Below are 16,127 nucleotides of genomic sequence, written 5' to 3'. Positions count from 1 at the left end.
ATCTTATCGCCCCAAGCTCCCCTACTAGGCCTAATGTACATTCTGTACTGCACGACGGAGCAGGAAAAACCACCCCTAGCCCGGCACGAGCCAAGGTACCTGTAGCGCCTGTAGGTACCTACAAGAAAGTACCTGCCAGTGGGGCCAGCGCATGAACCTCGAATTCTCGACAGCGACGTTTGACTGCTTGCTAGCGCTTACCTTCGCACCGGCCGTGTACGTACCGCACAGGTCCCTCTTCGTACACGATACCTCGCCCAAGTTTCTCCTTTCGCTCCCTCAAAAGCGTCCCATGTATCCATACATTTGGACCAGGTCCCCGTCAAACTTGCATCTCAATCTGGGGCCCGTAGGGCTGAAGGCGGCAAGGGCCGGCCATGATTTCCGATCTGAAACGCCTCCAAGGGCCGGTTCGCTTCTTGCATTCCCATCCCAGGTGTCTTGTAACTCTTGTAACCCTCTGCCGGCGTATCTCAGTGGTACACACAATATCTTCCGCCTCCGAGCAAAGGACGGTGAGGACACTGACATGATGGTGTAACTGTCTACCGTCTTGCTATATGCAGCAGCGTATTGCACGTATTGCACATGTGCAATTTTATTCACTCATCTTCACACCGCCTCCCTCAACATCGGGTCAACGTAGCATTCCATCCCCATCCCCGTCTTGACAGATACTGTACCTGGCTTGGTCGTGATACATCAAGGGAACAATGCCAGCACCTGTGGCGCCGCACTACCCGGTACCCAGCTCCGGGGTACCGGCCCTGCAACTACGGATGCAAACCAGCCAGACTAAACATTCTTTTTCAACAAGTACACAAACTTGCATCGCCAAACTGGGACAAGTGAGGCCACTAATACTGTACTTCCAGCAGGTGTCTCCTCTAGTCGCTTTTACCATCTAGATGGGGCCCCCAGGTACAACCTCGCAGCTCCATCATCAGAGGTATTGAGTACTTGTACTAGGTAAGCTCCCTCGTCTCCTCTACGCAAATCGTACCTTGCCAGTCATACACATATATTGTTCCTCGTTGCGAGGCATCATTCACCAGCTGCCAAACGCAGTGAATTTCATATTAAAATAGATACTTCGTACAAAAAGTAGAGATGGAGAGAGAGAAACGGGGAGGAAGGGGGGGAATTGTGTTATTCGGGTATAGCTATGCCTCTTATCAGCGACAGTCTTTGCATCCCCAGCTCTAGGCCAGGAGCAGTTGAAATCCTCCAGCATTCCACGCCTCTAGGACAAACTGAGCCTGAGTAAACCCCATCATCGTCGACTCCGTGGCCTGTCCCAGTAAGTCCTCAAGAACACCCAACCCACCAAAGCTCTTCTCTCGACCATCCCCGTAGGTATCGTTGAAAGTAGAGAGCAGAAAACACAAAAGGAAAAACAAGACGTAAAAAGGAAAAAAACAAGGGGGCAATTAGTCAAACGATGGCAGGCCACGGTTCGAGTCCTCTCAAACGAGCACAGGCAAGACCAAGAGGACTACAACCCGCCACCAACGCCAACAAAGACCGTCCAGTGAATCATTTCCCACCCAGCGAACGAAGAACGACATAGACACATCTCTCTCTCTAAGACCGGCAAAAGAAAAAGAAGAGAAGAACGGGAGACTAAATAAAGTCGGCGAAGAAGGACAAAAAGACAAAAGAAGAAGTCATGACAAAAGCCAAGCTTTGCCAATTAACGAAGTAGCGGAAACCCTGGCCGTACTCCTTACTGTTCCTTGCTTTTTCTTCAGAGATCTGCATCTGGAGTTATTAAACTGGAAACCCTTGCGACGATAAAAAAAAAAGACCGAAATAAATAAACAAAGGCAGCTGGTCCCATTCCTCTCCACAGCGATCCCGGGGGCCTGAGTCCTAACTAGAATACAAGACGACATCTGGGTACATCAATTACAGTCGTCGAGCGGTCCGATCAGGAGCATTCATCAGGCCGGGGCGCGGGCGAGCAATCACGTGGAGTTCATCTCCCCTTGGGGTTGCCAAAGAGATCTGCATACGAGTTAGCGGGACCTCGATCGTTGCGGTTAACCCCTACCGGCCAAAGACTGTAAGCATACCTGGAAAATGCTCCTTTGCATACTGTTCACAGGCCTGTACCAAGTTAGCATATGGTCCAAGGGGGGTAAAAGAAGGGGGGGCTGTCATACCTTTGCTGGTTTCCCAACCTTCTGGCCAATGACCTTCCACTTGTTGTTCTCGTATTCTTTAATAGCGTTCAACAGCGCCTGACTCTGAACAGACTGATCAATCAATGAGGCATCGACATTGAGGGTGAATAGATGACTTACTTCGTCCTCGGCAAACTCAGCATAGTGCATGTCCTTGTACCAATGCTTCTTCACGGATCCTTCTGTCCGCGTAGGGAAGGTCTGTGTGAATCTCAATTAGCTTTTTTTTCTTTCTCTTCAAGTGAAGCCAACAACAGTGGCAAGCGTTGCCTCCATTGTCGTCAAGAATTGGCTACATACCTTAGCAATCTCAGCCCAGCTGTTTCCGGCATCTCGCATCTGCTTCAACCGCAGCTCTTCCTGGGGAGTCCACGGCGTGTTGGTCCTGCTCTTCTTGGTGGGAGGGCCCGAGGCGGCATCGGTCGAGTTTGCGTTGTCGTTGGCCGTCGGCTGGGCTTGCGGAGGAGCAGCCTGGGGAGCGGGAGGCGTTGGCGCAGGAGGCTGACCCTGGGCGGCGGCAACGGGAGGTGGAGCGGCAGCCGTGGCGGGTGAGGGCGCAGCGTTCTGGGCCGGCCGCTTCCGTGAGCGGGCGTTGGGCGGCTGGGCCGCGGGCTGAGTCGGCGTCTGCTGCTGAGACGGAGGGCCATTCGGGGGCTGTTGCGATACGCTCATGGGCGGCTGGACTGGAGTTGGGTGGTGTTGCTGCTGGGCCGCCATGTTAGGCTGAGCGCCGTAGGGAAACTCCATACGGTCGTTGCGACGAGCCATATCGGCCGGGTAAGGATGGTTACTGTTCGAGGCACCCCGGTTAGCAGACTCGCTGGCGGGGGAGGGGAATCATCATGGCATGGCATGGAACTATGCATGGTATAGGAAAGGGCTCCCTCTAGATGGGGCCGGGGGTGGGAAGCGGGGAGAGGGAGAGAGGGCCATGGTTTCGCCAGGCACAGCGGGCGAAGTTATAGAAGGTATCAACAGGAGGCAGACGGTGATACAGCGTTCGTTTGTCTCCCAGCCGGTGATGCCATGACGGGGTAGAGGTGTAAAAATAAGAAACGGGTAAAAAAGAAAGTTCAAACGATATACATTGAATACATGGCTGGTGGTCGATGGAGGCACAATGTGACGGACAACAGAGGGCCCTGGTGTAGATGGTGGAAAGACGATGTACCAGGAACAAGGAGATCGAGTACTTACTGCATGTCGTTGGACGGGTGGGGGGAGTTGGAGTAGACGTAGTCCGGCACGGGGCCGACTTGCCACTGCTGCATGATCTGATGATAGCGCACGCGAATAAAGGTCAGTAACGATTTCGTCTCTTTTTTAAATAAGCTTGTCGATGGAATCAAAGAAGAATTTCAAGATGCAGCAAGAGAGGAACCGCGCGTTTTTTCTTTCTTTTTCCCTTCAAGCCCTAGTTGCACGCGGCGCGTCCAAGAGCCGGCAAGGCTGTCGACTTGCAGCACAGCAACCGGAAAAGGGACCAAGGAGAAAAAAAAAAAAACACAAGAAAAATAGAAGGGGGAAAAAATCAAAAGAGAGGGGTTGTTTGCTCAAAGAGAGCTTACGCGCAGCGCACGCGTAAGGTCAAGCTCCCAACAATGGCTGCAACGGAACTGACGCGACGCAGCTTGAAGCTTGAGTATAGGCGCAGGAGCATCAACAATGGGAACACACGAGCATCCCCGACGAGTGTCGTCGACAACTTGGCTACCACGGATTGACGTTGCGAAGGCACAAGGTGAGGATGCCCGGCGAGAGGGAGCAAGGGGGGGGGAGAGAAAGAGAATGTCCTTACGGGCGAGGCAATGTATGTCAATGTTGCCTAAAGCGCATCCGACTGGAACAAGTCTGGCTCGGCTTTTTTTTCCTTGGTCGAACAACCAAAGGAGCAAAGCTGGGGGCCGAAAGGGTCAGGTTGCACAATTCGGCAAAGTAGTGCAAGACCACTTGGATCAACAAGTACTTGTAACCGCAGTGGCACCGAAAAGGCCGTGGGTTTCTTTTTGGGGGTGTGGTTGAAGAGCCTCCTAATAAGAGGTGAGGGACAGAAAAAAAAAAAGATACAAAAAAAAAACTAGCCAAGCCGAGACTTGACGCGCGCGGGTTGGTGGACTGATGGGATTGTGTAAAACAGTGGTAAGTTGGCTGTGGCAGTGGTGGTGGGGAGAGAAAAAGCGTTGGCTAGGGGGGCAGATCCGAAGCCGAGGCGACAGTGGGCTTGGGTTACTATTGTGACGGGTGCGGACGGCGAATTGAGAGCAAGAGGGATTAATTGGGTTGGGAATAACGGACGAGCAAAAGATTGAGTGGGTGAGGGAGTTGCAGTGCTGTGCTGACAAGGCTCAGTCGTGCTTGGGTGTCGAGCTGTTGGTTTTGCTTGGCTTGACCCGACTGAGTCAAGTTGAGAGAGAACGAACAAATGGGAGGCAGCAGAGAGGCAGCAAAGCAAAGCGAGGCAAAGCAGAAGCAGAAGCAAGAAAGCACGTACGAGAGCTGGTTGGCGCAGGCCGACGGATGCAGTGGTACTGGTCGGTACTCCGGAGAGTCTGAAAGGACGCGGATCGGCCAGGGTGAGCTGCGAGTGGTTGAAGCGGGTTGAGGTGAGGTGAGGCCAGATGGTACAGTAGCGTGTACTGGATTGGATTGGATGCGTTGGAGTAAGTAGCGTAGCGTGTTCGGCGGGCTGCGCAGAGTGTTTTTTTTTTTTTTTTTTGCTGGGCCGGGGCGCGAGGACGGACGGCACGCAAAGTTGATTGAGCACGCACGGCACGTACTCGCTCGTTACTCGGGGCACACGATGCGAGGCGATGCGATGCGATGCGATGCGATGGTCGGGCCTCTGCAGGACGTTTGAAGCTGAAAGCTGAAGGCCAGTGGAGCACCGTTGCAGAAGCGTGCGATGGAAATGGCCAGGTCGAGTCGCCAGGCGCTTCGGGGGTGGAAGCGTTGATGTGAGTACTTGGAGCCCAAGTAACTCGGTTGGGTTTTTTTTTTCTGGGGGACGAGGTAGATGTTTTGGCCTGCCTGCTGGTGCTGGGTCTTTTTTTGGGGGAAGGGGGGAAGGGGAGAGAGAAGTTGCGCGACCTGGGCAAGTGGGAGGGAGGCAAGCGGCCAGGATCAGTGACGAGGGCACGGGAAAAGCTTGGCGGCAGGAAGGGTGGGGCGCAGCAGAAGAAGAGAACCTAGAGGGGGCGTGTGGTGATGCCCGGATCCGATACTTTTGGCGCACGCAAAGTTGGGGGCTGGGCGGGGTACTGATACACATCTCGAGTGGCGCCATCGTTGCCGGGGCGCAGAGGGGCGTGGCCGTGCGAGGTGCTGGTTCGTGACTCCCCACCGCACTGTGCGATGCATGCCGTGGTGTCGCACAGCGCATAGTGTCCAGTTTCGAGTGTCGAGCGTCGTCGCACCGTGCGTAACGGGAGACCGCAGCAGGTTGGGCGGCGCACGGGCCAGCGCTAGCGGTGCTTAGTACCACTACTTTGAGGCGTGTCCACGCAACGCACACAGCAAGGCTCCGTGATGAACCTTTTGCCCTGCCGGTTCTTCCCATGGATCCTTCAGGCAGCTCGTACAGTGGCAGTACCGTTACCGTGCCTTCCGCGAGGACAGACAGACAGACGACGCGGGGGCTCTGCTCCGCAGCCCCTGTACTGTTGACGTTATTGCGAGTAATATATTGATAGAGATAGGTAGAGAGATACAGGCATTAAAAAACAGGCACGGACACTCAAAAATCACGGGACGGAGCTCCGGGCTCAGTCGCGTACCGGTGCTTGTGTTTGTACTGGTACTGCTACGGGTGCTGGTACTGATACAGCACTTGCATTAGTCCATGTACGTACTTTGTACTCGTGCCTCCGGTGAGCAGCTTCCGATAAAAAGAAATGAAGCCAGAGACAACGGCTGGGAACTGCTGGGGCTCCGACCACAGCCAATCAGCGGCCGCAATCCGCTCTCGCGTTGGCCTTCCGATTGCCCGCGCGCCTTCCTGCACCAGCCACTCATTTCGCCGTGCCTTGGCTGCGGGCCAATGGGCGGGCCAGCAGCGCGAGTACAAGGTACAGGTACTTGCGCGAGCTGGAGGCGTTCGTGAGGTTAGGTGAGTGTGAGTGCAACGGGGGTACGTGGTACGAGACCAGTCTGGAGGTACAAGCGGTACAAGCCCGGGAGTACGAGGACAAGCTCGCAAGGCGGGCGGGTGCAGCAGGTATGCGGTACCTGCCACCAGAGTAGCGCATCGTATCGCATCGCATCAAATCGCATTGGATCGCAATCGCATCGCGCATCGCCTTCGGGTCTCGTCGTTTCGCTGGCGGTAGCACCAATTGATTGCCTTGCAGTAGCAGAAACAGAAACAATGCAGACCAGCCATCAATCACGACTCGACTCCGTACTCGCTGCAGATACTCTTTGCGCCTTGAGCAAGTTCAATTGGCGCTGAGAGTGCAAAAGTTATCTTGCTGCCACCAGCACCAGCACCCGCCAAAGTGGCCCAAAAGCTCAGCCCAACGCTGATCACGGCTTTCGTATTCGGCAGCGATGGACAGGCACGACAATCGCACTCCCTTTCATCTGCTTCTTCTCTCGAGCTTCTTTTTTGCTTGTTCGCCTCGCATTTCTTCTAGCGGATGACGCAACCGGCCGCGGGGATCGTCGACGCCAATCTATCTCTCTCATTGTCTCTCTCTCTTCCTGAGGTTTAATTTCGTATCTACCTACTTACAGCCACAGTCACAGCTCGACAAGTATTAGTAGCAGTATTGCCTATTCCCACCGCTCGCTTAGGCGGCCAAGGCATTCCCTGTCGAATGACACGAATCTCATCTTAGACAGGCCCGGGAAAAGCGGGGATGGACATGACATGTGTGTGTGCTTCATGGCGGCCTAAGAAGAGCCTGGCCATGCGTGAAATGCCATGCCGTGCGTCAACAAGCGTCGAGCGGCGCTGGCCGGCTGGTGATACGCCATGGCCTCGTTTGTTCTCTGGGGAACCCGGGAGGGGAGAGGAGGGAACAGAGAGGAGAGAGAGAAGGGAATGAGACAGACAACAGGCCAGCCTTATCGAGCCCCGTCTGTCTGCCTCTTCTGCCTCTTTCTCGATGCCCAGCACCGTGGCATATGGCCGGCATCGTCAGTCCAGTTGCACCAAATCACAGCACAGCACAGCACGCAACAGCAGCAACCACATCACCAGAACATCATGCACCTTGTGCTCCCGTCCTTCCAGAACCTCTCCAATTCTCTCCCCCCCTGCAACCTCCCTCGCACGAACTGCAAATCGCCATGCCATGGCACAAGTGCAAGCAAGCATCATGTACTCTGACACTCTGTGCATGTCCATCGCATACCTCGCCGCCAAGTACTCGATACCTTTGCTGAGCTTCGAGGCTAGGGCCGCATCGCATCGCGGCTCCACCTTGTACTGTACATTACATGTGTACATTACATGGCTTGTCCAGATCCAGCGTCTGGGACCTCTGACGGCCTGGGTGACTTGCAAACATTGTACCTGTGGAGGATGCCATTTTTTGGCATTTAATGTGGCCACTGTTGCATTGGAATATAATCCGATTCGCTCTAGTGTTTTTCGACGACAGAAGCTCTCGTTACTACGCATGGAGAAACTCGCGATGTGAGTCGGACCTTTGTACCACTCACCAGCAGCTTTGCTTGATAACCTGCAGAATAGAGGCGTGCTGAGATGATCTCGCTCCCCAACCTCCGCTTTATTGCCAGAGACGAACGAGCCTGCATACAGTGTAAATGTGTACTCGTTTGCGATATCTGCCCAGGGGTGGGCGGTGTGTGCCATTGCATTTCATCTCTTTTTAACACCACTTCAGGCTTACTATTGATCATACATACATACAAGCACCTGTAGGATGTTGGATACCTATCATCGTTGGGGGTCAATTTACCCGGCCAATTCGCCTCAGCTGCCGTTACGGGCATCATAGGATTGTGAGATAGACCCAACAAATGCTCGAGGATGGATACGAGCTGCCGTTTTCTCTTCGTCCTCGGTGCCTATTACAGTGCAGGGTAAGCCAAAGCAACAGGAATTTGGAGCCTCTCAGCGCTCATCTTGCTGCTCGTGCTCTATATTAAGGCACGCACGCGTTATGCACAAGGCAAGGGATGAGATGACGAGGCGGCTCACTGAGGCCAATCCATCTACCCTATCCGGAGGTGAGAGGAATCGACACAGCCACCGTCACCGAGTCATTTCCACTGTACCGAGGAGAGGAATGTGTCCACGCCCGGGTGCCAAATTTGCAAAAAGCACACGTGCAATTACCCGGCAATGGACATTTAATGAAAGACATGCAGATTGCTCACATAGTCGCACGTCAAATCAAATCGAAATGTGAGCAAAGGAGCTGCCATTAGGCGGCAAGAGGCTAAAATGACAGCAGGCGAGCTGTGTGATATATCACATTGAGGGTGAAGCGATAGGGACATCCAGACTCTTTCACGGGCGGCCTACAAGCAAATGCGAGCCCCTATCGACTCTACGCAAATACCTTGTCGGCATGTCTCTATCTGGTTCAGATTGTACTCTGTTTGTATGAGTACTGGATGATGCCATATTTATCGGGGAAGTGGCGTAGAATCGAATGGGAAGTGAATGTCTTAGTGAGAGGGAGCCTTTCTTGGCTCGCCACATGCAAATCTAGAGTTGCGATGCAATTTGAGCCAAAATGATGCGTCATCCGGTCAACGACGAAGTGGAAAATAAAATAAAAGAAGAGAAAAGAAAAGCCATGGGCAATTATGTGATTGGACATTGCAGAGAAAAATAACTTTGAATCCTTAATATTTCTTTTTTCGCCGATCGAACGGCATGTCATACGATTCCCGGGCGAATGCTTCGGCTAGCCAACCGGAGAATCCCATCCCTAGGGAGGCGCCTGAGATGGCCATGAATCGAAATGAGCGTCTCCCGACTGTGCCCGCGTTGGGCTGCATTTTGTCTGGCCATTGGCGGGAAGTAGGTCTCACGAGATGAGGAACAGGCGGGACAGACACACAGACAGGCAGACGGACAGACAGCAGACAGAGAGAGACATGGCGAAAAAACTTGGAAACGCTGCATTGATATGCCTTGATACATACATGCATACATACTACAGGCATCATCGGCAGCGGCTACACATACATACGGCTCATACATACGAGTACATTACATTAGCATGCCTGTGCCTCGGAGACACGGCTCGACGCCCACCCGCCGGATGGGGGGTTTTGATTGATAACTGCATGTGGGATATGTGAGCATATCAGCATAACGAACAGCCACTATCTTGGTGTTTTCATCGCCCAGACAAAACACATAACATGCCCTTGCCACCATCGTCACTCCTGCGCCGGGACGACGGCACTCCGTCTGAGTGGCTGGCCCCAGGTGTGTTTTCAACCTTGTTTCCGCCCATCTTTTGACTTTTTCCGTCTTGTCCCTCTCTTTCGCCTCAAAAATTCATGCGCCTCGAAGGATGAGAGAAAACAACACATACACACACAGGCGAATGACGTGAAACGAAAGATAAAAAAGAGAGGCGCCTTCATGCGAGGGTTTCGCCAGTCGCCTCTAGCGTGTTTCGAAGCGCAGGGTTGAAACGCGGCTGCATGATGCCCGGCCGCCCATCTGAGGCATGGCGGCTACCGGAACAGGACGACATCCGAAGACCTGAGGAGGCTCCGTGTTTGTTCGTTTCGTTTCGTCTTTTTGCTGAAAGGGTTGGTTGTTTTCGGCTGTTGTGTGTTTTGGTTGATTTGTGTTTACGAGTTGGGGTGAGTTGAATTGAGTGCGATGATGCTTCCCGTCAACAAGCCACTTACACTGCGGCTTCCACCTTTTATTTCTACTTTACCATGTTGCGCAACATGGCGAATTTCCTCTATAGGATCCATAATGCCAAATTCAGATCCATCCCGCAACGGAGAATTTTATCCGCCTTGACTTTTCTATTCTTTTTTTCCCATTACTCCATAAAACAAGCCGCGGGTCCATTTGCTGGAGAAGCCGGGTCAAGGGGCGGCCCCGTTGGCTTTTTTTGCTGAGGCGTTCGCTTAGCTGGACGAGAACAACAGCCTCCTTGTTTCAAGAATGGAAACAGGCTTCAAACAGCGACGCCTCTGCTCCTTGCATCATGATCGCTTGCGATGCGGAGAACGAGATAACTGCCGCTGTTTGATTGGTTCGGGAGCAGCCATCGGGGGGCCTTAGAGGCGGGCCAGTTGAGTTTGTTGTCGTGCGTTTGATGAGGTGTAGAGGTAGGACTGGAGAGCACGAGGGCCTCATGGAGTTTGTATGAGGGAGTCTAACTTTTTCGTACGCCACCGGGATAGAATCACGATGAAGTGAAAAGAAGAGAGGAGAAATCGATTGAAGGAGAATGACGAGGCCTGTCAACGCGGCAATCAATCAAGCCAAGCTGTCAATTTACTTTATTTCCGCATAACTGCAGCATCCTGTATCCCTACGATCCATCGACAGGCGCCACCCCACACAAATCGGAACAAGATGAAGGTCTCAAACAAGCAAAACCTCACTAGCCCTTCCGCACTAGACGAGACTGCATAAATTGTTTGAAATGTGTTTCTTGGTGCCGTCCTGACGGGGCCGCATGAGAAACAAGAGGCCAGAACGTTATGCTTATGTCGACATGCTGTTACGAAAGTGTCACAGGTTACTCTGCGATCTCACAGAAGCCGGGCCAGGGGTGAGGAGGGATGGGGGACCCCTGGCGCGCCCAGATAATGGATATCGCCAGGTTTCGTGGGGACACAAAGAGGAGGCTAACCCGGGTCATTGCTAGATTGCAGCCCGTTCGTGCGCAGGTTTAGTATGATAGAGATGAGCATGTTTTAATACTTGCTCACTGCCCATGCGTCCGTCTGCCACCTCTCACCTCTGGACTTGTGTTTTCTCTTCTTCTGGAGTATATTCCTGTTGTCTTTCCTCGTTTGGATCGCCGTGTTTTTCAACCCCGTTTTTTTCTTTCTTCTTCTTATTTTAATAATCCTGTTTTTTTACTCTTGTGGCTGGCTCACTTGACTCACCTTCCCCCCCCCCAACTGGTTTGGCGACGCTCATACTCATTCATACTCATATCCTACAACCATCATCTTTGCATAGCGGAATCAATTCATTCGAGCGTATCATTCAACAACAAAAAACATTGGCCTGGTTTACCGAAGCGCCTTAATAAGCAGCGTGGATATAATACAAAAAAGAAAGATACCCCAAGAGACATCATCACACACACCGATATACATAATGACGGGACCGGGTTATATCACAAAGAGCGGTACCGCCCAACGGATGGGACAGGGTGTAACCAAGAATCGGAAGGCAACCCACACTGGCGGAGGACGTGCATGGAGCGAGGCTGAGGTAGGTCAAGGATTACTATGAGTTGATGATGATGGATGTTGGGCGATGAGATGAGACTAACATGATGGCTTCACTAGGAGCATTACCTCGTTGAGACTCGCCTTCAAAAGGTGCCTTACAAGCAGATTGCCGTCCACCTTAATAAGACGGAGCTTGCATGTCGGCTGCACTACCATCAGATCACCACCGGTCGACGGAAGGAGTCCATCTCAGAGTCTTCTCCTGAGATGACTGTCCAGGGCCCCCTTTTGGCTGCTCCCCCGGTTCTCCCTCCGGCTTCACAGCTGCCGACCGAGCACGTCTCGATGCACAGGAGGAACGAGAGTTACAGCTCGACGTCGTCTGGCGGTTCAGTCCAGCTCCCCAGCATCGTCGACAACTGGGCATTTCCCCAACTACCCATCATCCTGCCCAAGCCCGCGGCCATGCCTGATCCAAACTCACAATCCGTACCCCGATACCGCGAGGATCTGGTCTACATGGAACCTCATCCTCATGCCACTCAGCACCATGAGATGCATGGAGGCTTCTCTCTGCCGTCCACCGCGACGCAGCCTCCAGCACGTGTCGACGTTTCTCGTCTTCATGCCATATACAACACCCACCGAGCTACTTTCTGGGACGCAGTGGCTAGAGATTACGGCCTCAACGCGTCGCCCGACATGTTGGAGACGGCGTGGAAGCTCAACCAGAGAGTAGCACAGCCTGCTATGCCTCCCACACCCGCGACCAGCCCGAAAGTTGAGCTGAGAAGGGATAGCAGCGCGGACAGGACGAGCATCGCGTCTATTCTGGGGACGAATGCTCCTGCTACCCCTCCTGGTCAATGGTAAAAGAAAAACATCTTGAATATATACCTTTTTCTTTTGTAGACTTGATTTGTTGGGAAATATGTTTGGTGTTTGGATGTTATTTTTCCTTGGCATAGGAATTAGCGGATTTCGGTGTGGAATTGACCGAACTCTGCACTTTTTTTTTCCATTTTGAACCCTTTTTTTCAATACCCTTCTCTCTAGTTTGGAGATGATGGTTGTTCGCATACATTAGAGTTTGCTTAGTGGGCGTTTTCTGAAACAGGGCATATGTTTTGTAATTTTGCAGGATGTGCCCCATGTTCTTTTCTTCTTTCGTTCTCTTCTTTGGGGTTCGTTTGGTTTGGGTTCACTGAAACGAGGGAGAGTTTGAGGTGACAGTGAAGTTTGAGGAGGATATAATAGGGTCCATGTATCTGGGTTGCCAATAGCGCATTTGGGAAAAGTTACCATTTAGTTATCAGCCTGAATTGAAAAGTTCAACTGACTCGAGCAATCTCCATTGTTAAGCTTAAAAAAATGAACAAAATAGTAGAGCTTCTATTGTAAATATTCTCCTATCGCTCTTGGCGACCTCGTATAAACCCCATCCATCGGCAGAACAAGTACCCGTCCCAATAAAACAGGCCTCTTTAGCTACAATGGAACTAAGCAGTCTGCGTACGTAAACAACCAACGTGGGTGAGTAAAACCCGCGACGCGATTCGACGTTCGGAAGCTCCCCGCAAAAAAGGGTCCCGAGGAGAATAAATTGGGATGGGCATATTAGGCTGAGTTTGAAAGTAAGGCAGCAAATAACTAGTAACTAATGCTAAGCACCGGTAGACTAAGAATTTGGCAACGATGACGGAGGGGTGCGGAGGGGGAGTGGAGACCGGGAAAGCTGGAGATGGAGATGGAGGCAGAACTGAAGAGGAGTTGGATGGTTTCTCTTGCTTTGTTTTTTCTTGTTTTTGAAGGTGTATAGCTGTTTGGGCTGTGAGATTGATAGGCTGAGAGTTGAATTGGTAAGTGGTTGAGTGTTTCTTTGCTTGTCCTATTGTGTTCGTATATGAAGCTTGTTACACCTTCACAACGTGCTGCATCTCCGGCCACAGCCGTCACTGGCCGTCTCGAAACCTGATGGAGGAGATGAGGGGCAAACAAGCTTAGTCTGGGTCCCTCCGGAATCGCTCCACGATGGCCCGAAGCTACTGGGACTCTCAATGGATGCTAAGGATCGAGCTTCACCAGTGGGTGGGGGAGAGAAAGTGAGCTGTTGCTTTCCCCTCCAAAGACCTTTCATATAAAACCAAAGCTCCCTCTTAGCTCTCTTTTTTTTTGTTTAGTGGAGGCTTATATGAGAGTATTATTAACGAATAACGAATAACTATAGCAATTGAACACAATGGCGTCACAAGCTTCTGGCAGTGCCGAGCCGGCATTCGACCCAAAGTCCTCCACGGACTACCTCCAGTTCCCGTGTCTTCCTCCAGGAGGTGCGTTGAATCGTTGGTCGCGAAAGATTACCAAGGACCATGACTATCCTGGAGCACAGGTACGGACATATAGAGATTTCTGAACGAGATGGGAGCGTGGGCTGATAGTTGGCGGCAATTAGGCCATGTTGTACGGTGCTGGAGTGCCGGACAAGGAAAAGATGAAGTCGGCGCCGCAGGTCGGCATTGCGAGTGTTTGGTGGGAGGGAAATCCATGCAAGTATGTTGCGAGACAGCTCTTATGAGAAGCTTATTGGGAAAATCAGAGCTAACGAGGTTGCTATAGCACACATTGTAAGTGACGAGACTATCAACCGAATATTGGGCATCACCAAAAGACGAAGCAATCCAACTTATACGTAAACCGCAGTGCTCGAATTCGGCCAAATCGTCAAGCGAGCCGTCGATAAACAAGGCATGCTCGGCTGGCAATTCAACACTATTGGTGTTTCCGACGCCATCACCATGGGCGGCGACGGTTAGTTTCTCACCCCCCCCCCCCCCCCATCTTGGATATGAAAGATACACAATTCTAACAGCTTCGATTGTATTCGCCCGTTTTAGGTATGCGATTCTCCCTTCAGTCCCGCGAGATTATTGCCGACTCCATCGAATCTGTTACTTGTGCCCAGCACCACGATGCGAATATTTCGATTCCGGGGTGTGATAAGAATATGCCCGGTGTGGTCATGGCTGCTGCCCGCCACAACAGGCCATTCATCATGATCTACGGAGGAACTATCCGCAAGGGCCACTCCAACTTGCTGGAGAGACAAATCAACATCTCGAGCTGCTACGAAGCTTCCGGTGCCTATGCCTACGGCTCGCTCAAGGCCAAGACCAACCCCGATGCCCCTGGACGCAGCAGCTCCGACGTCATGGACGATATCGAGCGTCATGCTTGTCCTGGAGCTGGAGCCTGTGGTGGAATGTACACTGCCAACACCATGGCCACAGCTATTGAAGCCATGGGTCTGACACTGCCCGGCTCATCCTCATATCCAGCTGTTTCGCCAGAGAAGTCGCGAGAGTGCGAGCGTGCCGCAGAGGTCATCAAGATCACCATGGAGAAGGACATTCGCCCCCGCGACCTCATGACCCGCGCGGCCTTTGAGAATGCCCTCGTCCTGACCATGATCCTGGGTGGTTCGACAAACGGCGTGCTGCACTTCCTGGCCATGGCAAACTCGGCCGACGTGCCCCTGACCATTGACGACGTCCAGCGCACCAGCGACCGCACACCCTTCCTGGCTGATATCGCGCCTAGTGGAAAGTATCTCATGGAAGACCTGTACCAGGTCGGCGGCACTCCTTCAGTGCTCAAGATGCTCATCGCAGCGGGCCTCATCGACGGATCCATCATGACCGTCACGGGCAAGACCCTCGCCGAGAACGTCGCCGACTGGCCCTCCCTCGACCCCGGCCAGAAAATCATCCGCCCCCTAGACGACCCCATCAAGTCCAGCGGCCACATCCGCATCCTCAAGGGCAACTTCGCGCCCGGCGGCGCCGTCGCCAAAATCACCGGCAAGGAGGGCCTCTCGTTCACCGGAAAAGCCCGCGTCTTCAACAAGGAGCACGAGCTCGACGCCGCTCTACTAGCGGGCAAAATCCGTCGCGAGGACGGCAACTTGGTGCTCATTGTGCGGTACGAAGGACCAAAAGGCGGGCCGGGCATGCCTGAGCAGTTGCGTGCTTCGGCGATCATCATGGGAGCGGGATTGAGTAACGTGGCGCTCGTGACGGATGGACGGTATAGCGGTGCTTCGCACGGATTCATCGTTGGCCATGTTGTTCCTGAGGCGGCGGTGGGAGGACCGATTGCGTTGGTTAAGGATGGTGATGAGGTGACGATTGATGCTGTTAGCAATAGAATCGATGTTGCTATTTCGGATGAGGAGATGGAGGAGAGGAGGAAGCAGTGGACGCCGCCGGAGCCGCCGGTTAAGAGAGGAACGTTGGCAAAGTATGCGAGGTTGGTGGGAGATGCTAGTCACGGAGCTGTGACGGATGGATGGTGAAGATGCTGTTTGTCGATTCTCTCATGATGGAATGAATACAATGATAAATCGTATTAGTGCACTCTGCCTCAATGTGATGTATGATGTATGTTCAAGCAGGATGATGATGAGTTTCTCTTGTCGTTGTTTATAGAGGATGAGCATCGTGAGGAATAGGATGTCATCGTCAGGAAGCAGCATCACAGAAGTCAAACCGCTATATAACTATGCAATACCCCGATCGACAC

At 52.6% G+C, this 16,127-nt stretch overlaps 3 protein-coding genes across 3 annotated transcripts; 2 read left to right on the top strand and 1 right to left on the bottom strand.

The window, feature by feature from the left end:
* Positions 1 to 1,978: 1,978 nt before the first annotated feature.
* T069G_11395 (myb-like DNA-binding domain-containing protein) lies at positions 1,979 to 3,457 on the bottom strand (the record flags this gene model as incomplete). The annotated part of the gene is made up of 7 exons (XM_056178600.1): positions 1,979 to 2,007; positions 2,076 to 2,109; positions 2,166 to 2,249; positions 2,307 to 2,387; positions 2,487 to 2,657; positions 2,709 to 2,976; positions 3,384 to 3,457. 7 exons carry the CDS (start codon positions 3,455 to 3,457, stop codon positions 1,979 to 1,981), a joined length of 741 nt encoding a protein of 246 aa, XP_056023474.1.
* Positions 3,458 to 11,472: 8,015 nt separating this feature from the next.
* Positions 11,473 to 12,422, top strand: T069G_11394 (uncharacterized protein; the record flags this gene model as incomplete). Its single annotated transcript, XM_056178599.1, has 2 exons — positions 11,473 to 11,589; positions 11,667 to 12,422. 2 exons carry the CDS (start codon positions 11,473 to 11,475, stop codon positions 12,420 to 12,422), a joined length of 873 nt encoding a protein of 290 aa, XP_056023473.1.
* Positions 12,423 to 13,788: 1,366 nt separating this feature from the next.
* T069G_11393 (dehydratase family domain-containing protein) lies at positions 13,789 to 15,900 on the top strand (the record flags this gene model as incomplete). Its single annotated transcript, XM_056178598.1, has 6 exons — positions 13,789 to 13,938; positions 14,002 to 14,099; positions 14,166 to 14,173; positions 14,250 to 14,357; positions 14,444 to 14,851; positions 14,897 to 15,900. 6 exons carry the CDS (start codon positions 13,789 to 13,791, stop codon positions 15,898 to 15,900), a joined length of 1,776 nt encoding a protein of 591 aa, XP_056023472.1.
* Positions 15,901 to 16,127: the final 227 nt, after the last annotated feature.

The sequence above is a fragment of the Trichoderma breve genome, assembly GCF_028502605.1.
Source record: "Trichoderma breve strain T069 chromosome 7 map unlocalized scaffold00008, whole genome shotgun sequence".
Taxonomy (NCBI): domain Eukaryota; kingdom Fungi; phylum Ascomycota; class Sordariomycetes; order Hypocreales; family Hypocreaceae; genus Trichoderma; species Trichoderma breve.
This window is presented reverse-complemented; position numbering and strand designations above follow the sequence as displayed.